The 25,996-nt window shown below is 40.3% G+C and overlaps 2 protein-coding genes across 5 annotated transcripts in view; one reads left to right on the plus strand and one right to left on the minus strand.

Moving 5' to 3' along the window:
• LOC140732281 (protein adenylyltransferase SelO-like) overlaps nucleotides 1–9,583 on the minus strand; it is a 73,202-nt gene extending 63,619 nt beyond the window's left edge. For 2 of the 3 annotated variants that reach the window (XM_073054687.1, XM_073054686.1), the window contains exon 1: nucleotides 9,031–9,583. In XM_073054687.1, the coding sequence (XP_072910788.1) occupies nucleotides 9,031–9,301 (271 nt within the window). In that variant the 5' untranslated portion in view covers nucleotides 9,302–9,583. The remainder of the gene's footprint in view (nucleotides 1–9,030) is intronic. The other variant, XM_073054688.1, reaches the window with a different exon arrangement.
• Nucleotides 9,584–9,793: 210 nt separating this feature from the next.
• The window catches only part of pdss1 (prenyl (decaprenyl) diphosphate synthase, subunit 1), a 40,820-nt gene continuing 24,617 nt past the window's right edge, over nucleotides 9,794–25,996 (plus strand). Inside the window, exons 1-2 of one of the 2 annotated variants that reach the window (XM_073054700.1) lie at nucleotides 9,794–9,955; nucleotides 19,990–20,057. In XM_073054700.1, coding sequence (XP_072910801.1) covers nucleotides 9,806–9,955; nucleotides 19,990–20,057 — 218 coding nt within the window. In that variant the 5' untranslated portion in view covers nucleotides 9,794–9,805. Of the gene's footprint in view, nucleotides 9,956–19,989; nucleotides 20,058–25,996 lie in introns of those variants that run through there. The other variant, XM_073054701.1, reaches the window with a different exon arrangement.

Below are 25,996 nucleotides of genomic sequence, written 5' to 3' on the forward strand. Positions count from 1 at the left end.
AGAGCAAGTTCCTTTTCCTATTCTTGTAAGTGAACAATGTTTACAATTATTTTACACTCCATTATCTTCATTGATTAGTTGAAAAGGGGAATACAGAGGACAAAGGTGAATAGAAAAGGGTGAACAAGAAAGAGAGATAAAATTTAGATGAAAGAGAGGAAGGAAGCATATGAGTTTGAAAGAGGTGTTAAAGTTATAGGGGAGAGTGTAGAGCAGGAGAGAAATGGTAAGAATAAAGAGTAAAATCTGTTAGAAGAGGGAAAGTCAAAGGAAAAGAAGGTAGAAAGAGGTAAGGGGGAAGGAAGAGAAACACAAAGGGAGATTGAAGAAAAGAAACAACATACACAAAATGCTGGTGGAACACAGCAGGCCAGGCAGCATCTATAAAGAGAAGCACTGTTGACGTTTCGGGCCGAGACCCGTCAGTACTAACTGAAAGGAGAGATACTAAGAGATTTGAAAGTAGTGGGGGGAGGGGGAAATGCAAAATGATAGGAGGAGACCGGAGGGGGTGGGATGAAGCTAAGAGCTGGAAAGGTGATTGGCAAAAGTGAAGGGAAAGTGAAGCTAGAGAAGGGAAAGGATCATGGGACGGGAGGCCTCAGGAGAAAGAAACGGGGAGGGGGGGGGAGCATGAGAGGGAGATGGAGAACAGGCAGGGTGATGGGCAGAGAGAAAAAAAACAAACAACTAAATATGTCAGGGATGGGGTAAGAAGGGGAGGAGGGGCATTAACGGAAGTTAGAGAAGTCAATGTTCATGCCATCAGGTTGGAGGCTACCCAGCCAGTATATAAGGTCTTGTTCCTATCCAGCCGGTATATAAGGTGTTGTTCCTCATGTTTTTTCCTTGTGTTTGCTCTTGAAGAGGAAAAGTATAATTTTGGTGAATTAACCAGTGGATTCCAGTAAACTGGCCCAAAAGGTTGATCGGGGCAGCCAGTTATTTTCAGCAATTCTTAAACAACAAAAACAAATCGAGAAAATAGCCAGGTTTCCCTTCATTTATTTGGGACACTCTGCTGCTCAACTGGGACAGGAGACTGCTGCCAAATAGTTTCTAACTAGCATCAGCAGCGTGCACTTGTGTACCGTCTAGACACCACACAGTGCTTAGAGCGAACAGTTTATGGATAGCGTTCTTTGTGAGTACAGTTAGACGAGAAGCTAGACTGGACTGCCAACACAGATGCCTTGTGCAGGAAGGCACAGAGTCGACTGTACTTCCTAAGAAGGTTGGCGTCATTCAATGTCTGTAGTGAGATGCTGAAGATGTTCTATAGGTTAGTTGTGGAGAGCGCCCTCTTCTTTGTGGTGGCGTGTTGGGGAGGAAGCATTAAGAAGAGGGACGCCTCACGTCTTAATAAGCTGGTAAGGAAGGCGGGCTCTGTCGTGGGCAAAGTACTGGAGAGTTTAACATCGGTAGCTGAGCGAAGGGCGCTGAGTAGGCTACGGTCAATTATGGATAACTCTGAACATCCTCTACATAGCACCATCCAGAGACAGAGAAGCAGTTTCAGCGACAGGTTACTATCGATGCAATGCTCCTCAGACAGGATGAAGAGGTCAATACTCCCCAATGCCATTAGGCTTTACAATTCTACCGCCAGGACTTAAGAACTTTTTTTAAAAGCTATTATTAATGCTTTTTGAGATAGTGATTTAGATGCATATCATATTCTTTACTGAGTTAAGTATTGTATGTAATTAGTTTTGCTACAACAAGTGTATGGGACATTGGAAAAAAGTTGAATTTCCCCATGGGGATGAATAAAGTATCTATCTATCTATCTATCTATCTATGTGTTATGATATCCAACTGGGCCAACTGACACAAATTCATAAAGAAGTGATTTTTGATAATTTTGTTTTTTATTTCGAAGCACCATTATCTGCATGAGATGTCTGCGCTGATTTTGTTCATTTACAGTCAATAAAGAGAAAATGGCAACATACACTGGATGAATTCTTCCGCCAATAGATATCAGAAACTAATACACAGTTTTATAGTACTGTAGTAGTTCTGGTCGAGTTCTAACTTGTTCTATACTTAATTTAAATACATAATTTGCTACTCAGTTAAATGGTAGTTTCTTTTTTTATATCTTTTACACTATTTCAATTAAAACTTCAGCTAATTGGGACAGCCACTTAATTGAGCCAAAATGCATTGATCCCAATGTGTCCCAATTAACCAGAATCCACTGTACTTCTAAAAACAGACTGTATTCTGAAGATTTTTGTAAAAGACATTCTTCATATACAAAAAAAGGCTACCAGGCTTTTCTTCCCCACTCTTATAGCTTCTAAGGTACGACTGTGCATTGAATTTTTAAGAAAATTTTCAGTATTGAGTAGATAAAAATTGTCTCTTCCTCAAACTAACTTATCAGCAAACAACAGTAACAAGAGCTAACAACAATCAACCAATTTCTGGAGTTGTGAGGGCTTGAGGACAAACCTGCAGAAACTTGCTAGGGAACTGCAGAAAGGATTTATCACCACACAGATGGAAACTAACTCCTTGAAACAATTGCTGGAGTAAGTTTCAAAGTTAGAATTACAGAAATTACAACTACAGATACAAGTTAAATCGGTTTAATATTAAGGATGGGCAATATGTAATGGCCTTGCCTATACTGCCCAGATCCTTAAAAAGAATTTTAAGAAAGAGGAAATGTACAAGAGACATTTCTCCGGTCTGGATTTCCCAGAACAGGGGTCGGAGTCTCAATAAAATAGTATCATTTGGAATAGAGATGACAAGAAATATTTTCACTCAAGCAACACACACAAAATGCTGGAGGAACTCAGCAGGCCAGGCAGTATCGATGGAAAAAAGTACAGTCGACATTTCGGGCCAAAGACCTGCCGAAGGGTTTCGGTCTGAAACGTCAACTGTACTTTTTTCCATAGATGCTGCCTGGCCTGCTGAGTTCCTCCAGCATTTTGTGTGTGTTGCTCAGGTTTCCAGCATCTGCAGATTTTCTCTTGTTTGTGATATAATTTCACCCAGAGGGTTCTGAATTTTTGGAAATCTGAAGGGCTGTAGAGGTCTACTTGCTGAGTATATTTAAGGGAGAGACATTTGAATAGTAATAAAATCAATGGAAATAGGGAAAAAAAGTGGTAGTCAGGTAAAAAGGGTCAACCACGATCTTAATGAATTGTGCTGCAGGAACCAGGGCTAAATGCTTAACTCTGATCCTAATTTTCAGGGCTAATATCCTAGTGGAGAGATAGCTGGGAGAGTTTAAACTTGTCTAGGAGGCAATGGAACCCAATGTAGTAATAAGGCAGATTAGAAAGTTGAGGCAAATTCAAGTTTAAATAAGCAAGTCCAGGAGGCAGGACAGGCAGAGTCCAGCAAAAGTCAGGTGAGAGAGGGGGGGAGAGGGAGAGGGAGAGGGAGAGGGAGAGGGAGAGGGAGAGGGAGAGGGAGAGGGAGAGGGAGAGGGAGAGGGAGAGAGAGAGAGAGAGGGAGAGAGTGTGTGTGTGTGTGTGTGTGTGTGTGTGTGTGTGTGTGTGTGTGTGTGTGTGTGTGTGTGTGTGTGTGTGTGTGTGTGTGTGTGTGTGTGTGTGTGTGTGTGTGTGTGTGTGTAAGGTCTGAAGACAAAATTGTGATTATTGTAATACAAGAAGCCTGACAGGTAAGCTAGATGAACACAAGGCATAGACTGGAACAACAAATATTACTGTATAGCTCTTACATAAACATAGTTGCGGGATGGGCAAAACTGGTAGCTCAATGTTCTGGGGTATAGATGCTGCAAACATGATAGAGGTAAAAGATGAGAAAGGGTTGTGTCATTTGTTAGGGAGAACATCAGGACAGTACTTCAAGAGAATATTGAGTGTTAATCCAATATATGGGTAGAACTTAGAATTAAGGAAGGGGTGATCACCTTGATGGGATACTATAACCACCCTAATAATCAGCAGGAATTACAGAACCAAATGTGTAGGAATATCACAGATAGCTATAGGAATAACTGGGTAGTAGTGTAGGAGTATTTTAACTTCCCTAATATGGACTGTGATTGTAATAGTGCATGGGGACAAACAAGTTTGTACACTGTGTCCAGAAAAGTTCTTTTGTGCCATCTGCTAATGACCATTCTAGTGACGGGGCAACACTCAGCCTCCTGTTGGGAAATGAAGCACTGTTTGATGTGTCAGTGGAGGAGCACTTTGGGACCAGTGACTATAATTTTATTAGTTTTTAAATAGTTATGGAAAAAGATAGAATTAGCCAACAAGCTAAACTGGGCCAGGCTAATTTTGATGGCATTAGACAGGAACTTGCAAAAGTTTATTGCGAGAAGCTGTTAGCAGGTTAAGGGGCATCTAGCAAGTGGGAGGCTTTTAAAAGCGACATGATGAGAGTGTTGGGGCCAACAGGATTCTGTAAAAGTGAAGGGCAAGACTGGCAGGATGATGGAATCCTGGTTGATGAGGAATATTGAGGCTCTGATCAGGAAAAAGGAGTGTTATGTCAAGTACAGTCAGCTGGGATCAAGCAAAACCTTTTAGTATAACAGATGTAGACAGAAATTAGAAAAGTGAAAAGGGGGCATGAGATATTTCTGACAGGTAGAAGAGAACTCTAAGAGATCATGTAAGTAAAAGGCTACCCAAGGAGAGAGTAGTCCCCAGAAGGATTAATGTGGTTGTCTATGGTGGAGTGGTGGAGTCACAGGACATGGGCGAGATCTTAAATTAATACTTCTCACCTGTAATTACCTCGCAGAAGCCAAGTTATTCAGGGAACAGAATAGAAATGTCCTAAAACATATCCACATTACCAAAGAGAAGGTACATATGATCTTAAATTATATAGATACCTGACCAAGCATATTCTAGGACATTGTGGGAAGACAGATATTTGTATCATCCTTAGCCACAGTTGAGGTCACAAAGACTGGAGATTGGATAGTATTAAGAAAAGGTGCAAGGATAAGCAATAAACCTAATGTCAGTGGTGGGAATATTACTAGAGGGTATTATGAAAGGACCTACCTATGTTTGGAAAGGCAAGGACTGATTAGGGATAGTCAGCATGGCTTTTGCATGGAAAATCTATTGGTACCATTTGATTGTTTTTTTGGAAGAGGTAAACAAGAGTTTTTGAGAGGACAAGGCAGTAGGCATTGTCTATTTGGGCTTTAGGAAGGCCTTTGACAAGTTTCCAAGTGGGAGGCTGGCCCAGAGGATAGATCATGTGGGGTCCAGGGTGGGCTGGCCTGTAGAATACAAAATTGGCTTGGGGTAGGGGGCAGAGGGTGATTGTGGAGAGTTGTGCTTTGCATTGGAGGCCTGCAGTCTGTACTATGCCACCATGTTGAATCTTCCATTGTTTGTTGAACATATCTAATGATTTAGATAAGAATGGTTGTGGCATGGTTAGTAAGTCTGCAGATAACACCAAAATTGGTGGTATAGTGGACAAGGAAGAAGGTTATCTAAGATTACAGCAGAGTCAAGAATAACTAAATGAGGGTAAGTCATAGACTGTGAAGATGGTTATCAGGCATTACAGTGGGTTGATCAGCTGGTTAGGTGGGCTGAGGAATGGCAAACAGGAGTTTATTTCAAATAGGTGGAAGGTGTTACAATACGAATGGGATACGAATTGACAATAAACTGGACTGGTCAAAGAACACTGAGGCTGTCTACAAGAAGGGTCAGAGCTGTCTCTATTTCCTGAGGAGACTGAGGTCCTTTAACATCTGCCGGACAATGCTGAGGATGTTCTACGAGTCTGTGGTGGCCACATGTTTGCTGTTATGTCCTGGAGCAGCAGGCTGAGGGTAGCAGACACCAACAGAATCAACAAACTGATTCGTAAGGCCAGTGATGTTGTGGGGGTGGAACTGGACTCTCTGACGGTGGTGTCTGAAAAGAGGATGCTGTCCACGTTGCATGCCATCTTGGACAATGTCTCCCGTCCATTGCATAATGTACTGGTTAGGCACAGGAGTACATTCAGCCAGAGACTCATTCCACCGAGATGCAACACTGAGCGTCATAGGAAGTCATTCCTGCCTGTGGCCATGAAACTTTACAAACTCCTCCCTTGGAGTGCCAGACACCCTGAGCCAATAGGCTGGTCCTGGACTAATTTCCACTTGGCATTATTTACTTATTTATGGTTTAATATTGCTATATTTCTACACTATTCTTGGTTGGTGCGACTGTAACGAAACCCAATTTCCCTCGGGATCAATAAAGCATGTCTGTCTGCCTATCAATTTGGAAAGACAAATCGGTAGAATTTTAACAGTAAATGGTAGAGTCCTGGGGATTGTTGTAAAATAAAGAGACCTAAGAGTACAAGTACATGGTCTGGTGAAAATGGAGTCATAGGTAGACAGGATAGTGAAGAAGGCTTTTAGCATGCTGGCCATCATCAGTTAAAGCACCAAGTATAGAAGCTGAGATATTATGTTGCAGTTGTACAAGACATTGGAGAGGCCGCATTTGGAATAGTGTTCAGTTTTGGTCAGCTTGTTAGAGGAAAAATGTCAAGCTAGAAAGAATGCAGAAAAGTTTTACGAGGATGTTGCCAGCACTCGAAGGACTGAATTAATGAGAGAAGTTGAGCAGGCTAAGACTTTATTTACTGGAGTATAGGAGAATCTAATACTGGTGTATAAAATCATAAGGAGCATAGATAAGCTGAATCCAGTCTCTTTGCCAGGGTTTGAAAATCAAGAAATAGAGGGTATAGGTTTAAAGTGAAAAGGAAGAAATTTAATTGGAACCTGAGAGGCAACTATTTCACCCAGAGAATGGACCACACATGGAATGACATCTTGGACACCCCACTCTGGTTTACTGCCTGCTCTAGATCTTTTCATCCCTAACTGCAGATGAGACATTAACAGTCTTAACTCCAGCACTCCTCTCTCCTCTTCGAACCTTGCCCTCCACTCTCTCTGTTCCGATCCCAACCTTACCTTCAACTCTACAGACAAAGGGGGTGCTGTTGTAGTGTGACAAACTGACCTCTACCTCCCAGAGGCTAGGCAACAACTTTCAGACACCTACCTCTTGAAAAAGATCCACTGAGCACCATCAGGACATTATCTCCAACACCATCACCAACTCTGGACATCTCCCATCCACTGTCACGAGCCTCATAGTTCCCACATTTCTACCTCCTACCCAAGATCCACAAACTTGATTATCCAGCCAATTGTTTCTGACTGCTCCTACCCCACTGAACTTGTGTCCACATACAAACTCCATTTTATTCCATTTGGTTCAGTCCCTTCCCACCTACATCTGTGACGTTTCACATGCCGTCGATCTCAACTTTCAATTCCTGATCACCTCATTTTCAACATGGATTTCTAGTTCCTATGCAATTGTACCCCCATCAAGGAGGCCTGATAGCACTCCATTTCTTACTCCCGTCCATCAGCATCCTCCTCCATCTGGCCCTCAAACTAAACAGCTCTTCCTCTGGACCTCCCACTTTCTCCACACTCAAGATGTAGCCACAGACACCCGCATAGGCCCCAGCTATATCTGCCTTTTCGTTGGCTACGTGGAACCATCCATGTTCCACGCCTTCCCTGATAATGCTCTCCAACTCTTTCTATGCTAACTTTGCAACTGCATTGGTGCTGCCTCATGTATCCAAACTGAGCTTGGCAATTTCATCAACTTTGCTTCCAACCACCACCCTGCCCTTAAATTCACTTGGTCCATTTCTGACACCTCTCTCCCCTTTCTTGATCAAACTATTTCCTGATCTCTTACAAACCAACCAATTCCCTCAACTATATTCACCTTCTAGCTTTTACTACTTCACCTCCCCCCACCTTCTGATTCTGGCTTCTTCCTCCTTTCTTTCCACCTGAAGAAGGATCTCAGCCCAAAACATTGACAGTTTATTCATTTCCATAGATGCTGTCTGACCTACTGAGTTACTCCAGCATTTTCTGTGTTGCTCTGGATTTCCAGCATCTGTAGAATCTCTTGTGCGCATGGAATGAACTCCAGAGGAAATGGTTGAGCAGATATATTAACGACATTTAAAAGACACTTGGACAGGCATATGGATGGGAAAGGTTTTTGAGGGATATGTACCAAACTCGGCCAGATGGGACTAGCTTAGCTGGGCATCTTGATCAGTGTGGGCAAGTTTGGCTAAAGTCCTTGTTTCTGTATTGTATGACGTTAACTGGGATAATAGAACAAAGAACAGCAGATTGAATTTAACTCACACAAGAGAAGTATTGCATTTTACGAAGTTAAACCAGAGCAGGATCTACCCAAATGGCAGGGTCCTGAGGTGTTGTAAAATAGAACTTCAGGTACAAACACATAATTTCCTGAAAGTGGCGATACAGGTAAATGAAGCATACTTGCTTTCATTGGTCAGGGCATTGAATACAAGAGTTGAGACATGTTGCAACTGTACAAGGTGTTGGTGAGATTACACTTGGACTATAGAGCATAGTTTTGGTTGCCTGTCTTATGGGAGGATGTGATTAAGTTAGAAAGGGTGTATATAAGATTTAGAAGGTCATTGCTGGGAATAGAGGGTTTAAGTTACAAGGAAAGAATGGTTAAGCTGTGGATGTTTTCTCTGCTGCACAGGAGACTGAGGAGTGACCTTACAGAAATATGCAAAATCATGAAGGGGTATAAATAAGGTGACTGCTCAACCTCACTCTATAATTCAGTCATTTGAATGCCGACTTTTTCCCCAGTGTAGGGGATTCTAAAACTAGAGGCCGTAGGCTTAAAGGGAATCTGAGTGACAAGGTTTTCACACTGAGCTGAGGTGGGTATATGAATATAGACATGGATAATTGGTGAAAAGAGCTTGGCAGAAGCCACAAATATTTTCCAAAATGTACCAATTCACTCATCATCTTTATAATATTGCAAAACATTTTTCTCCAACATAGGTCAATATAAAGTGCTGTTATATTGACCTCCTAACTATTCTAGGCCCTTAAAAATTTGACTTACTTTAATATTTATACTATAACGCATACAAAATTACTTACTTTACCTAATAACTTCTGTGAAGTTAAATTCCACCCATCCATTGATGACCTTTTATGATTAACTTTGTTGTAACCCAAAGTATCATCACCCTTAATAGAATAAAAATTACTATCAACTGAACTGCATTCAGACACAGCAGCAGCTTCAAAGTCTGTACTTCCTCCTTGAGAGAAAATCCCAATGGTTGATACAGAAAGCAACCACAGAAGAATCTTCATTAGACCATGTTTGAGCATTGTTCCAGCCAGAGTCCTCTGAAAATTCATTCGTCTCATTTTAACAGGAACCAACAGATGCACATCTTGAACGATGTCTGGCTAGGGCACTCACCAGCACGAAAAAAAATTCACTGTTGGTGATTTTGATTTTTCTTAAGAGAAAAATATAAACATTAATTGACACCATGAAATTCCAAGTAGTAAGTTGATTCAATAAAATACTCAGTATGAGTAACGATTTGTCACAAAGGACAGTTTTGAAATAAATCACGGCAAAAAGAGGAGCTACGCCAAAAGCAACATCACATAGAAACCACAACAAGAGCGAACTCCACTCAGAGTGACCTACTAACCAGAATAAGTTCCGGGTGAAACTGCATGACCGTTCAACCTTTAAAAAAAATCACTCCGATTTTTTAAAACAATATAGATTTTTTAAATTCCTAGTTAGGTTGTTCTAGACATTGCAGCGATTAAAATAAAGAAAATGCCCACTATGATTTGGTCGAGCCCGCGCTCCCAGGCTCCTTCGCCGGCTTTAAGGACAGAGGCCGGTAAAAGATGGCGCTGTCGTTGAGCCGTCGGTGCATGTGGAATGGAAAGCAGCTGTTGGCGGGAGGGGTTTTGAGTGGATGCGGCGTTTTTAACGGCTACCGGGGCCGTCCGACCGAGCTGCTCGTGGCCGGAGATGGTGGGCGCGCCCTCGGCAAGGTGAGAACAAAGGGGGCGATTGGGGTGGGGTTGAAACAAGGGCAAGGTCATTATGCTGCCACCGGCGTTTGTGGTATAACCACGGTCCGTGCTTTCGGTTAGTGCGAACTGGGGCAAAGCCTCATAGTCAGACCTGACGTCTGCGAAGATTCAGGCTCAGATTAGTTTATTGTCGTCAAAGGTGCACTGAAGTTCATCGCTTGTGTAAAGTTCATAGAGTAAACAGAACAAGTATCATACAACAACGATACTGCAAAGATTGTAATGCAAAATGAATTGCTGAGATGACAATAACGAAATTAATAATGGAAGTAGACCACGAATAGTTTTCATTATGTAAGAGGGAAATGGCGGTCAAATGGTCCATGCATGGCACTGAGGAATGTAATTTATTTGTGGGCTATGAGCATCACAGTTCACTGCTAACAATAACTACCTTATAAATATTCAGTAGAGTTCAATGATATTCACCCCTCATTTTTTCTAAGCTCCCCAGTGAGTAGAGGGACAGAGCCATCAACACTCCTCGTACATTAATCCTTTCATTTCTGGGATCATTCTCGTGAACCTTCTCTGGACTTTCTATAATTCTTGGATAAGGGGCCAAAAACTACCCTCAATCTCCAAGTGCAGTCTGACCAATGCTCTATAAAGCCTCAACATTACATCATTGCTTTTATATTCTCGTCCTCTCAAAATGAATTGCCTATCTTAACACAGGCTCAAGCTGCAAGACAACTTTTATGGAATCATACATGAGGACTCCCTAGTCCTGTTGCTTCTCATTCTGATTTTACTCCCCTCTTCAGAACATTTTCATATGTATTCACAAAGGAAACAGGCATGGTAGTTGGAGAACTAGGTGAAACAAATAGAAATCTGATCCCTTATTGACCTAAAAGGTGGATAATTCCCCAGGACTAGGTAAGATTTTTCTTTAACTGTTACAGGAGATTTCTGCAGCTGTAGCAGAGATTTTTAAATCTTCACTGGACACAAGGAAGATGACTAGAGGACAGCGATTGTTTTTACCTCTTTCCCCCCTTCTTTTCTAAGAAGTGCAGAAGAAAAAAGACTGAGAATTGCAGGCCTGTGAGCCTATTGTCATTTGAGGGAAGTTATAGGGATGCAATTGAGGGACCGTATTAATGATCACTTTGAGGGGCAGGGAGTAATCCAATAGCAGATCTTGTCTAGAGTCAGGTCCTAAGGGGTATTGAGGAAGTTTGACATTGCTGTGCAAATCCAAAATTCCTGAAGGTGGCAGTGCAGGTAGATTGTGATTTTTAAAAGGCATATATGGGAATGCTGACCTTCAGTAGTTGGGGTAATGAATGGAAGGATGTTGTACAAACTTTTTGAAACCTTGGTCAGAGATTTTGGAGTACTTCATGCATTTCTGGTCACCACATCATAGGAAAGATGTGATGCTGCACCAGATGGAGCAGAACAGATTCACTGGAATGGAAGTGTCTCAATTATGAGAAGAATATGGATCCATTCTCCCTGGAGTGGAGGTGGTTAAGAGGTATACAGAATTGAGGGATATGGATAAGGTAGAATTCAGGAAACTTACCCCATACCATAAGTAAATAAAATTAGAGCATTTGAGTGTAGAGTAGGGGCTAAGGGGGGGAGGTTCAGGTCTGGAGAGAATCTTCTTTCACCAGAGGGTGGTGAATAACTGAAATACACTGTCAGAGTGATGAAAGCAGTCATTGACCTCATTTAAGAAGTGTCTAAACCAATGGTTTCAAAACTTTGGGTTACTGCCCCTTGGTCCCCTCAGACAACAATCCCCATGCCCTATCTTCCTTTTTTTGCCATTACTTTAAAACTAAAAAGAATTTTGATTTATGGTGCACAGAGAAAGAAAATAGGAACTGTAAGTTCAAAGTAATAACAAATAATTTCTTTTTTTGGAATTTTCTTTTATTGAAGTTCATCATCAAATAAACATTTCCATAAGATGTATTTCAGATACTATACATATGTATCATATAGTCATATTTGCCACAAATCTCCGCTTAATATTTATCTGAGGTATACACTTATAAAAAACAGGAAAGAAAGAACAAGCAAAAGGAGACAACTATGTACTGGTAGGGAGTGATTTTTTTTTACAACATATTCTTTGATTTGTGAGAATAAAATCAGGCCTATGAGGTATTATGTAATTAAACCATTTTCCCAGTATGAATCAAATTGTTCCAACTTATGATTAACAAATGCTGTTATCTTCTCCATTTTGTAAATGTCCATTGTAATTTCCATCCACGCGTTTAGAGTTGGGCTCTCCAGTGATAGCCATTTCCTGGTAAGAGTTTTTTTACCGGCCACCAACAGTATGTTCATTAAATATTTAACTCTTTTCAACCATTCTTGAGGTATATACCCAAAATATATGGTCTTACTTTCTAAGGGTATTTCAAATTTAAAGATGTCTTGTAGGGCATTATGTATCCCACTCCAATAGTCTTTGATAACAGGGCATCCCCAGAAAATATAATGGTTTGCATTTTGATTTCCACAATTTCTCCGGCAAACAGGGAGGTTACTATCATAATGGGATTTCTGAGAGGGTGTAATAAAATATCTTATCAAGTTTTTCCATCCAAACTCCCTCCATTTCTGTGAACTGGTACACTTCCATTGATACCTCCATATTATTGTCTATTCTTCCTCAGATATACTTACCCCTCCTTCCTTCTCCCATTTTGTTTTAATGTATGAAGTCGAATGAGCTTTAAGATTTGACAAACCCATATGCACGCTTGAAATGATTCTACTACCATTATCTGAATAATATGCTTTTCTGAATAGCTCTATCAAACATGTACTTGGTTACATTTTTAACCCTCCTATTAACATACTGTTGCATCTGTAAATACTGATAAAAGTCTTGTTTTTCTAGTAAGTGTTTCTCTTTAAGCATTTCAAAACTGAACAGTGTTCCTCCTTTCATTCTATAACAAAGAACTGTTATTCCTTTAGCTGTCCAGTCCTTAAATCTAGCATCCAGTTTATTCGGCATAATATCAGAGTCATATGCACACCATTTAAGAATTGCAGTATCTCCCTCTAGTTTATATTCATTTATAATGGTTTTCCATATTTTAAGAGTCCATTTCACCCATGGGTTATCAATAGTATTTATGTAACTTTGTAGGTTGTTATCAGCCAGAATTGCCTGTATGGAGATGGAAAGAATCCTCTCTTCAATGTTTTTCCATTGAGCGTCATATGACGGGTTGCACCAGCATATCACAGCTCTCAACTGTGCTGCAAAATAATAATCTATAAAAGAAGGTAGGCCCCATCCCCCCTTTTCCTTGGCTAATTGCAAAGTTTTGAGACTAACTCTAGGCCTTTTACCTTTCCATATATATCTTGATAACATTTTGCTCCATTCATGGAATTTATTTTGGTTAATCTCTATTGGTAGGGTCTGAAAGAGATATAACAGTCTGGGCAGTATATTCATTTTAATGGATTCAATCCTTGAACTGAGACTAAAAAAAATGAATTAGGTTCCATCTTGTTATATCTTAATTTTTTTTAATATATAGGCTTTTATATAAATTGCTTTCTGATAATTTTGCCAAATCTTTTGGCATAATGATGCCCAAGTATTTGAAAGACTCTGTTTGCCATGCCCAGGGATATCTACTTTCAATTTATCTTGGTGGGCTATAGTTATATGAAAGAAATTGGGTTTTACCTCTGTTGATCTTATATCCTGATAATCGACCATATTGTTCAAAGGATTGCATCAGTTTAGATAAAGAGTATGTTGGTTGCCCTAGACAGATCAAAATGTCATCCGTGTAACAGGCCAATTTATGCTCTGTCCCTGTAATAGCAATTCCCCTGATATCTTCATTTTGTCTGATGTATTGAGCTAATGGTTCCAGATATAATGTGAAGAGTAGCGGTGACCATGCACAACCCTGTCTCGTGCCTCTTTCTAGGGTAAAACTATTTGATAAATATCCATTGATTTTAATCCTAGCAGTAGGATTGTCATATGGTGCCTGTACAGTTTCTAATAATTCTGTCATGTAAACCAAATCTATGTAAAACTTTGTAAAGAAAATACAAATTAACCGAATCAAATGCTTTTTCAGCGTCCACGCTTATCACTATAGCTTCAATTTTTTTTTGTATATGATCCATAATGTGAAGTGTCCTTCATATATTGTCTTGTGTTCGGCGTTGTTGTATAAAACCTGTCTGATCATTATGTATCAGTGTGGGTAGTAACTCCTCTAATCGTTTGGTCATGATGGAAGTAAATAATCTATAATCCACATTAAGAACAGATATTGGTCTAAATGACCCACATTCCATTTTATCCTTGCTTTCTTTCAGTATAGCTGAGATTATTGCCTCCTTCCAGCAGGGTGGCATTTGCACTTTTTTTAGAGCCCAGTTCAGTGTGGGGAGTAAGACAGGAATTAACTCATTTTTAAATTCTTTGTACCACTCTGCCATATATCCATCTGATCCTGGTGACTGGCTTAATTTAAGCCTACTAATTGCAGTTTTTAGTTCAACTTCAGTTATGTCAGCATTCATCGTTCTATTTTGTTCTTCGCTTAAAGTGGGTAACTAGAGAATTCAGGAAGGTGTCATTTTGGGTTATGCTTCCCCCTGGAACTTTGGAATATAGAGTTTTATAAAACACTTCTAAAGCTTCTTGAATTTCATTTAGCTTACTTTTTATCACTTTTGTTCTTGGATCCCTAATTCTATGAATTGTATTTTGTGCTATTTTTTTTTCAGTTTCCACGCCAGTATTTTCATAGATTTAGATCCATTTTCATAGTGTGTCTGTTTCAGAAACATTAAATTATTCCTGATTTCTTGTGTAGCCAAGCTATTAATTTCATTCCTGATTTTTTTTAATTTCCTCTAATATATCCTGTGCCAAACTCAATTAGTGTTTTTGTTTCTAATTCCTTTTAGCTTATTTTGTAACTCCTCTAATGTTTAATTCCTTATCTTTTTCTTATATGAAGATATGGCTATAATTTTCCCTCTTGAGACAGCCTTCAGAGTATCCCATAGAATGGGAGGTGAAACCTCTCCATTATCATTGAATTCTAAGTAAAAACCGATTTCTTTTTTAATTTGTTCCTTAAAATAGAGATCATTGAGTAGACTTGAATTTAGTTTCCAAATAGTATTCTTTGGTTGTAGGTCAAAATGAATAGATAAATATATAGGTGCATGGTCAATTACTTCTATTGTCCCAATTCCATAGGTGTTTATTTTGACTTTATCTTTTCCAAATGTTATGAAATAGTCTATTCTTGTATATACAGAATTGGGGGGGGGGGGTGCAGAATAATGAGTGTAATCTCTTCTGTCAGGGAAAAGGTCCCTCCATATATCAATTAGATCAACATCCTGAAAAAGTGTGTTAACTTTCTTATGTAAGGACTTTGGTTTATAGGTTTTTCTGTTGGAAGAGTCTAACCTTGGTTGTAATTGTAAATTTAAGTCTCCCCCACATATCAAGAGACCTTCTATTTCCGTTACCATAATATTAGTAATTTTCTGGAAGAAACTAATATCTCTTCCTGGGGGTGCATATATATTCAATAGAGTAACTGAATTTCTGTCTATATTTCCCCTTACCAGAATATATCTGCCCTCTTTATCTCCCATTTTGAATACTTTTTCAAAATTTAAGTTGCTTGAGATGAGAATAGCAACTCCTCTCCTATGTCCTGATTTATATGAGGAGAAAAACAAATTAATGAAGCCCATTCTGTTTAGTTTTCCATGCTCATTATCACTTAAGTGAGTTTCCTGTAAATATACTACATGGGCTTGTTCTTTCTTCATTTTTGATATAATTTTATTGTGTTTGATTGGATTTAACAGCCCATTGACATTAAAAGAAATGAATTTTACTTTGTCCTTAGCCATGTGTATTTATCTGTCAGTATCTCATTAAAATTAGCAGAGTAAAACTTAATAGATCTACTCCCTGAACAAATAAGAACCAAGAAACATGAATAAAAAGAAAGGTAACGAAGGTGTGATTCCATCTATTGAAGTCTGTAGTAGATGACCCTGGGTTGAGCTAGAGGAAACGTCTAGCCGTGGGGGATAGCCTCTCCTGCCTGTGAGTTGAGGGCCCCCACTGCAGTACCCATAAAAGTAAGTGAAAAAATCCATGTCCATTACACAGAAAAGATTCCCCTGTGCATTCCTGCCATGTATATATTGTCATTTAAGTGGGGGGGGGGGGGGGAGGAGTGAATTAATAAAAAATAAAAAAATAATTGAGTAATATAAAATCCACATCCTAATATTAAGATAAGTATAGCACTATCTATCTTTGCTTCTGTTTAGCTTAGCAGCACTTGAAATTAGTCAGACCTTATGGCTCTTCTGGAGGAGGTGAGGGCAGTCTTCTGAAAACTCAGTCTCTTCCTGATATTCTTCTCTCGCCCTCCTCCCGTCCCCTGCTTTCTCGATTCTCTCACTATTTCCCAAGCAGAGCAGGATAGCTGCTCAGCCAGGCTTTCCCTTGGTTTGATCACACTGACGGGCAACCCTCTGGCCTTCATGTCTGCAGTCGCCTCTTCCACGCTCTGATACAGTTGCATTCTGTCTTCATAAAACACTTGCAGTTTAGCAGGGTACGGAGTCTGGAAGCTAATCTTCTTTGCTTTAATACTCGCTTCACTTCAGAATATTCCTTAAGTTTCTGCAGGATCAGTGGGGTGCAATCTTGATCAAAATATATCAATTTCCCATTCAAAAATACCACCTTCTTTCCCCAGGCCTTGCGCAGAATCTCTGCTTTGGTTTTGTACCGAAGGAATCTAATCACTATTGGCCATGGCTTATCTTCCCTGTCTCCAGAAGGTCTGGGGACGAGCGCGCAGTGTGCTCTCTCAATGTCGAGTTTCGTAGTTGAAGGAATCTCCAGTGTGTCCCATAATAACTTTTCTGGAAACTCCATCATGGACAACTCCTCTGCTCCTTCGGGAACATTATATACCCTGATATTCTTCCGTCGTAACCTTCCTTCTTGGTCAAGTAGTTTATTTTCTTGTTGATTTAACACATTTAACATCTTCGCATCCGTTCCACGTTCTGAATGCGATCTTCCACCTGTTCAATTCGTGTCTCTGCCACTGCTATTTTTTGATTAATGTTGGTGAGCTCTGACTTGATATCATTTAGTTGCTGTTTTATGTCTTTTTGGAATTCCCGTATCTCTTCCAGAATTTTTATTAAATTTGCCGCTTTGTCTGAATGAGGCACAATGTCAGCCTCACCACCACGCGCACAGGTAGAAGAGCCGCTCGTTGCACCCTCTCATCCACAGGCTCCGCAGTGATCCTTTTTTTGTCTCCGTTCCTTTTCCCCTTTCTTGCCCCCCTTACCAGTTCAGATATTTTCGCGAGATCTTGTATTTGGTGGATTAACGAGGCAAAATAAATGTTTTTCTGTTGGAGCTATTATTTTAGGCTGCCATTCTGGATGATGATGTCACTGGAACCCATGACAAATAATTTCAAAACTGATTCAAAGCTACAGATAAAATTCTTTAGTTACAGTAAAAACAATTTTCATCAATTTTAGAGCATATATTAGTAGTCCAACTAAACATACTTCATTGCCTTTTCACCTTTCAATGAAATGGACGGGCTTGGTGCAATGATAGCAGCTTCTTAATATCAGGCTGAATGTCACTCAGGAGCCTTAATTCCCCACATTCAGTAGTTTGCAGTTTGTGTCATTGCTTTGAAAGAAGTTGGGTGATTGTACTCAAACTACTCCACTAAATATGTTGGAAAGGTAGTAAAGAAGATCTTGACCTGTTGCATAGTGCAGGATAGCAATCGGAGATTTCTTTTTGCATCAAAATTCTTTGTTTTTTTAAATCTCAATCATTTTGCAGTGATATCAGTTCTTCTCCCTTCCTGTTAATTCCTCATTACAAGTGTTCAGGAATGGGTTTATTACTCAATCTGAAATTTGGAATGAGAGAAGATCCTGAAATCTCTCTTACAAGTCATTATGCAGTTCATCCAGATAGGCACAGAATACTTGAAAATCATTATCTGATATTCATTCTTTCTCTTCCAACTCAGATATTCAGGAATTTGGAAAGCTCACGACAGCCAGTGTTGCACTTACATAGGTTAAAACTTGGACAGAAATGTGGAGCAACTGATTTGACTTTATTCCATATAATTTCCTTACAACTGAAGAATCATTCCATAAAACTTAGTGAATAATTCTGACAAATGAGCAATGTCATGCCTAATTTTCTTGAGTGATTACTAAATGAAGCATTCAAGTCTTCAAAGAATTTTATCACAATTTCAAAAAGCACATAAAAGCATCTCAGGCAGTTTCATCTTGAGAGCCATTTGAATTCTGTGTGTAACAGCAAGCGTGCAAACTGTTCACCATTCTCAATACAAAGCTCTCAATAGTCAAGAATTGAGAGTATGGGACTTGATTTTATATACCACATTGATAGTATTATTTAATGATCTTTGCCACTGATCAGTTGGGTTTTTTGCATCAACATGTCTGTGAATTACACAGTGAATGGTACACTTTTTTGAAAAGAAAGTAATAACCCCTCGGTGGCATCCTTTCATTGATGGTTCCCTGTCAATTGCAAAAGCAAGAATGTTGGTGAGCAGAACTTGCTTTTCTTTGAAAATTTGTTCAACAAATCAAAATATTGACTCCCCCTTTGTATCTGTTTCTAATCCCCTTGCAAATAACTCTTGACCCGTTGCTTTCATCTTTTATGAAACAAACATAATCAAGAAGCAAGGTTCTGATGACTGACAGCTAATTCATCCAACTGCAGAGCAAATACTGTTGTCCAAAATTTTTGCACTATGTGCCTTCACATTCTTAGTCATTTATTTTTTGAACAGAGTTGTCACCAAGAGGAATCACTTCAATTAGTTGGTCTGGTAATTTATGCAAAACCGTACTGAGAACCTCCCACACTGAAATGTTGTATGAAATGTTTTTATTGCAAAGTGCTGCAAACATGTTTTGAGGTGTATAAATTTCTAAAAGCTTTCACAAAGTAACTGAAAATTAGCCACATTCTTGTTTGCTTTATCAAATGTTCAAGGAGCCTGGGTGGTTTTGTTGCCTCGTGGGAGTGGGGGGGGGTAATTTTCACATTACAGACACATTTGATGTTGCTGGCGAATTTTTGCTGATATAAATCCATATTTTAGATACTCCACAGTATAATATCTACACTTTTTTGTTTGGTCTGTCTCTGTCATTTTTGTTATGGATTAATGACCATAATCAATCGCCTATTGCTTATGACCAATTTAAGTGCTGCAATCAACAAAGGGGAAAGGCTATGATGTCATCATAGTTAAGGCAAAATCTAACTGTGCCTGAAGGTACATAAAGTGGGACAGCGATATCTCAGTTGGGCCATGGGATAGAGAAATGTGGTCAAGAGCATTTGAAAGGACAGATTCTGAATTTTACCCCATTGAGCACCATACCCTAATTCACAGGAATTGCATCAGTCCATTATTAGAGTATTGGAATCATGCTGCCTAACAGTATACTACAGTAGTGAAGGGTAATAATGTGTGGGCCAACCTCTGAAATGTTTCTTCAGTCCAATGTAAGTCTGAGAAACAGCACCTCAAATTCTTGAAACATTGCAGCTTTCAGAATTCCATAACACTTTTCTGTATTTCCAGATAAATGACCAGTTCTGATACAAACAGGAAAAAAAAGAATTACGTTCCATTCATAATTTGCTACAGTGGCTTCACCACTCCTGTATCTTCAAATTATGACCAATCTTTAATATTAAAAGAATATGATTAACAGATTGTACATCATTGTTTTGAAAAAGATGTCACAGGAAACGATTACGAGCCAAAGTCTGTCTATGAAAACAAACTTATTCACTTTACAGCTGACAATGAAAGAGAGTCTGTAAAAATGATTAAGTGAATGACTACATTTTTTTAAACAATATTTCTTGTTTTTCTGTAAAGGAGCTACATTTATATAGAAGAATTCATTTAAACACTACAGTTTACAAAAAGCCAAGCTCTTTATGGAGGTAAGAACAGTTTAAGAAAATAACTTGAATATTGCATTTTATGTACCTAGATGATGCTTTTACAAAGTTCTTAATTTTTAGAGAGGAAGACCAAGCTCATAAAATTTAATTAAGTTATATTTTTGCAGGTGATCTTTTTGCAGCAGTCTATTTCTTTCCACTTTTCATTCTAGAATTTTGGGTTCAAGTTCCTTCTGGCAAGGAGTATAATTCCAGATTGAAATTTAAATGCAGCACTGAGCTCTGTATCTCACTCTTGTAGAAATTAAACATTTAAAAATTCCTATCACTCCTAGTGTTTTGGTCAACATTTATGCTTTGACCACCACTTAATCAAAGTCTATGGGAAGGTACTATGTACAAATTAGTTGTTCCACCTCCCACATTATTATGGCAAAATATTTAGTCCTGGGGCAGTGAAATTTATCTCACTTCCAACATTCCAGTCAAACTTGGCTTGCTGAGTTAGTTTATTTAGAGATACGATGCGGAAGAGACCCTTTGAGCCGTGCTGATTTAATGCTAGCCTAATCATGGAGCAATTTACAATGAACAATTAACCTACTAACCAATACGTCTGGACTGTGGGAGGAAACCGAAGCACCCGGAGGAAACACACACATTCGACAGGGCATACAAACTCCTTACAGAGGTCACCAGGATTGAATTCTGACACTCTGACCTGTAATAATGTCATGCTAACCACTTTGTTATCACTCTGATATATTTGGAACTTTCGTGTCTTGGTGTTGGCATTCTGAATTTTGTTTAAAAATTAATGCCTCAGGATCAAATGCCTCACATTTAACTATAAATGAAAATATTTAAGTTGTAATTTTTTTTGATATACGACCAACACCATTTAGCACCTATTCCCAGTGATCCTGAGAGGGGGTAGTGAAGGCACTCCAACAATGTTTGGTATTGTCTTCCAGGATTTAGACTTGATTATGTTGAAGAAATGATGGTGTGTTTCCAGATGGGCAAATGCAAGGGTAAAGCTGTAGACACAGTTTTCCAAGTGTCTGTGAAACATGTGGATGTGTTAGTGTATAGGCCCAGAAAATGTGACTTCTTGATTGTAAATGGGGGAAATGCCGAGGGTATGATTGAAGGGAACTGCAATTGTCTTGGCAGATGTATCAGGCATTGCTGCTTAGAACAGTATATTATTCCAGGTAGGTTCCATAGGCACTTTGAGATTTGGCCATGAGTATGAGGAAAAATTAAAAATATTAGTGAATATAGATCCTCAATGAGGTGGTAACCCCAATGTAATAGAATTCCACATTTAGTTTGATGGTGGTGTTTTCCATCAATATTTGTCTGAAAACATCTGACAACATTTCTAGATAAAATAGTTGCAGTTTTGCCTCGATCCCATGGGACCTCTGTTTCCAAACTGCTTTATTAACTTGTGCAAATACATTCATTAAGTGATTGCTTTCACTATCACTGTTGACATGTACCTAGATGTAGGGTAGTTACCTTCCTTGCAATCTTTGGAGTTGTTACTGTCAACTCCTCAAAGTATCTTCATATTTTTCATTTAAGCTGGATGCCCCCTGTTTTCTTTAGCCAGTTATAAGACTACATGTCCATCCTGTTCCCAATATGCAGTTGTTCTCCTGACTTTCTCACTTATCTCCTCTCCTGACTTAGAAACATAGAAAACCAGGCAACATCCTTGTAAATCTCCTCTGCACCCTTTCTATGGCTTCCACATCCTTCCTGTAGTGAGTCGACCAGAACTGAGCCCAGTACTCCAAGTGGGGTCTGACCAAGGTCCTATATAGCTGCAACATTACCTCTTGGTTCCTAAATTCAGTTCCACGATTGATGAAAGCCAATACACCGTACGCCTTCTTAACCACAGAGTCAACCTGCACAGCTGCTTTGAGTGTTCTATGGACTTGGACCCCAAGATCCTTCTGATCCTCCACACTGCCAAGAGTCTTACCATTAATACTATATTCTGCCATCATATTTGACCTACCAAAATGAACCACTTCACACTTATCTGGGTTAAACTCCATCTGCCACTTCTCAGCCCAGTTTTGCATCCTATCAATGACCCTCTGTAACCTCTGACAGCCCTCCACACTATCCACAACACCTTCAACCTTTGTGTCATCAGCAAACTTACTAACCCATCCCTCCACTTACTCATCCAGGTCATTTATAAAAATCAGGAAGAGTAAAGGTCCTAGAACAGATCCCTGAGACACTCCACTGGTGACGAATCTCCATGCAGAATGTGACCCGTCTACAACCACTCTTTGCCATCTGTGGGCAAGCCGTTTCTGGATCCACAAAGCAATGTCCCATTAGATCCCATGCCTCCTTATTTTTTCAGTAAGCCTTGCATGGGGTACCTTATCAAATGCCTTGCTGACATCATATACACTACATCTGCTGCTCTTCCTTCATCAATGTATTTAGTCACATCCTAAAAAATTCAATCAGGCTTGTAAGGCACGATCTGCCCTTTACAAAGCCATGCTGACTATTCCTAATCACATACCTCTCCAAATGTTCATAAATCCTGCCTCTCAGGATCTTCTCCATCAGCTTACCAACCAATGAGGTAAGACTCATTGGTCTATAATTTCTTGGGCTATCTCTTCTCCCTTTCTTGAATAAAGAAACAACATCTGCAACCCTCCAATCCTCTGGAACCTCTCCCGTCCCCATTGATGATGCAAAGATCATCACCAGAGCCTCAGCAATCTCCCTCGCCTCCCATAGTAGCCTGGGGTACATCTCATCTGGTCCTGGCAATTTATCCAACTTGATGCTTTCCAAAAGTTCTAGCACATCCTCTTTCTTAATATCTACATGCTCAAGCTTTTCAATCTGCTGAAAGTCATCACTACAATCACCAAGATTCTTTTCCATAGTGAATACTGAAGTAAAGTACAGGTATTCATTAAGTACCTCTGCTATTTCCTCTGGTTCCATACAAACTTTCCCACTGTCACACTTGATAGGTCCTATTCTTTCACGTCTTATCCTCTTGCTCTTCACATACTTTTAGAATGCCTTGGGGTTTTCCTTAATTCTGCCCGCCAAGGCCTTCTCATGGCCCCTTCTGGCTCCTTAATTACCTTCTTAAGCTCCTTCCTATTAGCCTTTTAATCTTCTAGATCTGTGACATTACCTAGCTCTCTGAACCTTTCGTAAGCTTTTCTTCTTGACTAAATTTATTTCAGCCTATGTACACCACGGTTCCTGTACCCTACCCTAACTTCCCTATCTCATTGGAACATACCTATGCAGAACTCCACACAAACATCCCCTGAACATTTGCCACATTTCTTCCATACTTTTCCCTGAGAACATCTGTTTCCAATTTAAGCTTCCAATTTCCTGCCTGATAGCCTCCTAATTCCCCTTACTCCAAATAAACGCTTTTCTAACTTGTCTGTTCCTATCTCTCTCCAATGCTATTGTAAAGGAGATAGAATTATGATCACTATCTCCAAAATGCTCTCCCACTGAGAGATCTGACACCTGACCAGGTTCATTTCCCAATACCAAATCAAGTACAGTCTCTCTTCTTGTAGGCTTATCTACATATTATGTGAAGAAACTTCCCTGAACACAACTAACAAACTTCACCCCACCTAAGCCCTTTGCTCCAGGGAGATGCTAATTGATATTTGGGAAATTAAAATCTCCCATCACGACAACTCTGTTATTATTACACCTTTCCAGGATGTGTTTCCCTATCTGCTCCTTGATATCCCTGTTACTATTGGGCAGCCTATAAAAAAACACCCCATAAAATTATTGCCCCCTTCCTGTTCCTAACCTCCACCCACAGAAACTCTGTAGACAATCCCTCCATGGTGTTCACCTCTTCTGCAGCCGTGACACTATCTCTGATCAACAGTGCCACGCCCCCACCTCTTTTGCCTCCCTCCGTCCTTTCTGAAACATCTAAAATCCGGCACTTGAAGTAACCATTCCTATCCCTGAGCCATCCAAGTCTCTGTAATGTCCACCACATCATATTTTCAAGTACTGATCCACGCTCTAAGCTCATCCGCTTTCTTCACAACACTCCTTGCATTAAAATAGACGCACCTCAAACCTTCGGTCTGAGTGCGTCCCTTCTTTATTACCTGCCTATCCTCCCTCTCGCACTGTCTACAAGCTATCTCTAATTGTGAGCCAACCTCCTCTTCCCCAGTCTCTTCAGTTCGGTTCCCACCCCCCCCCCAACAATTCTAGTTCAAACTGTCCCCAGTAGCCTTAGCTAACCTCCCCGCCAGGATATTGGTCTCCCTGGGATTCAAGTGCAACCTGTCCTTTTTGTACAGGTCACACCTGCCCCAAAAGAGGTCCCAATGATCCAGAAATCTGAATCCCTATCCCCTGCTCCAATCCCTCAGCCATGCATTTATCCTCCACCTCATTCTATTCCTATTCTCACTGTCGCGTGGCACAGGCAGTAATCCCGAGATTACTACCTTTGCAGTCCTGCTTCTCAACATCCTTCCTAACTCCCTGTAGTCTTTTTTCAGGACCTCTTCCCTTTTCCTACCTATGTCATTGGTACCAATATGTACCACGACCTCTGGTTGTTCTCCTTCCCACTTCAAGATATCGTGAACGCGATCAGAAACATCCCAGACCCTGGCACCTGGGAGGCAAACTACCATCCATGTTCCTTTCCTGCGTCCACAGAATCGCCTGTCTAACCCCCCTAACTATAGAGTCCCCTATCACTACTGCCTTCTTCCTTTCCCTACCCCTCTGAGCCACAGGGCCAGACTCTGTGCTAGAGGCACGGCCACTGTTGCTTCCCCCAGATAGGCTGTCTTTCCCCCCCCCCCCCCCCAACAGTATTCAAACAGGAGTACTTATTGTCAAGGGGTACAGCCACGGAGTACTCTCTAGTACTTGCCTCTTTCCCTTCCCCCTGCTGACTGTAACCCACTTGTCTGTCTCCCGTGGCCCCGGTGTAACCACCTGCCTATAATTCCTTTCTATCACCTCCTTGCTCTTCCTGACCAGGTGAAGGTCATCGAGCTGCATCTCCAGTTCCCTAACTCGGTCCCTTAGGAACTGCAGTTTGACAGACCTGGTGCAGGTATGGGAGGCTGGGAGACTCCAGGACCTCTCACATCTGACACCGAGCACAGAAAACTGGCCTCACACACATACTTCCTTCTTTCGGCAAATAACACCGGTAAACCTACCTCGCCTCGTCCCGTTACCCCTAAGCCCATTGAGCCAAAGCCCTATCACTCTGCTGTCTAAGAGGCTTAGACACTATCTCTTGGCTATCTCTCTAACACAAGACTGAAAGAAGCTGCAGAGGATTGTAAATCTAGTCAGCTGCATCTTGGGTACTAACCTACAAAGTACATAAGAACATGGGAAAAATGAGCAGGATTAAGCCATCTGGCCCATCGAGCCTGCCCCGCCATTCAATAAGATCAGGGCTGATCTGTTTGTATACTCAGCTCCATCTACCTGCCTTTTCCCCATAACCCTTAATTCCCTTACTATGTAAAAACCTAACTGTACTTTAAGTATTTAGTGAGGAAGCCTCAACTGCTTCCCTGGGCAGGGAATTCCACAGATTTACCACTCTCTGGGAAAAAGTTTCTCCTCATCTCCGTCCTAAATCTTCTCCCCGAATCTTGAGGCAATGTCCCCTAGTTCTAGTCTCACCCACCAATAGAAACAACTTTCCTACTTCTATCTTAACTATCCCTTTCAAAATTTTGTATGTTTTCTATAATATCCCCTCTCATTCTTCTGAATTCCAGAGAGTATAGTCCCAGGCGACTCAATCTCTCCTTATAGGTTAACCCCTTCATCTCTGGAATCTCTGCACTCCCTCCAAAGCCAGTATATCCTTCCTCAATTATAGAGACCAGAACTGCACGCAGTACTCTAGGTGCGGCCTAACCAGAACCCTGTAT

This window comes from Hemitrygon akajei, chromosome 8 (assembly GCF_048418815.1).
Source record: "Hemitrygon akajei chromosome 8, sHemAka1.3, whole genome shotgun sequence".
Lineage (NCBI taxonomy): Eukaryota > Metazoa > Chordata > Chondrichthyes > Myliobatiformes > Dasyatidae > Hemitrygon > Hemitrygon akajei.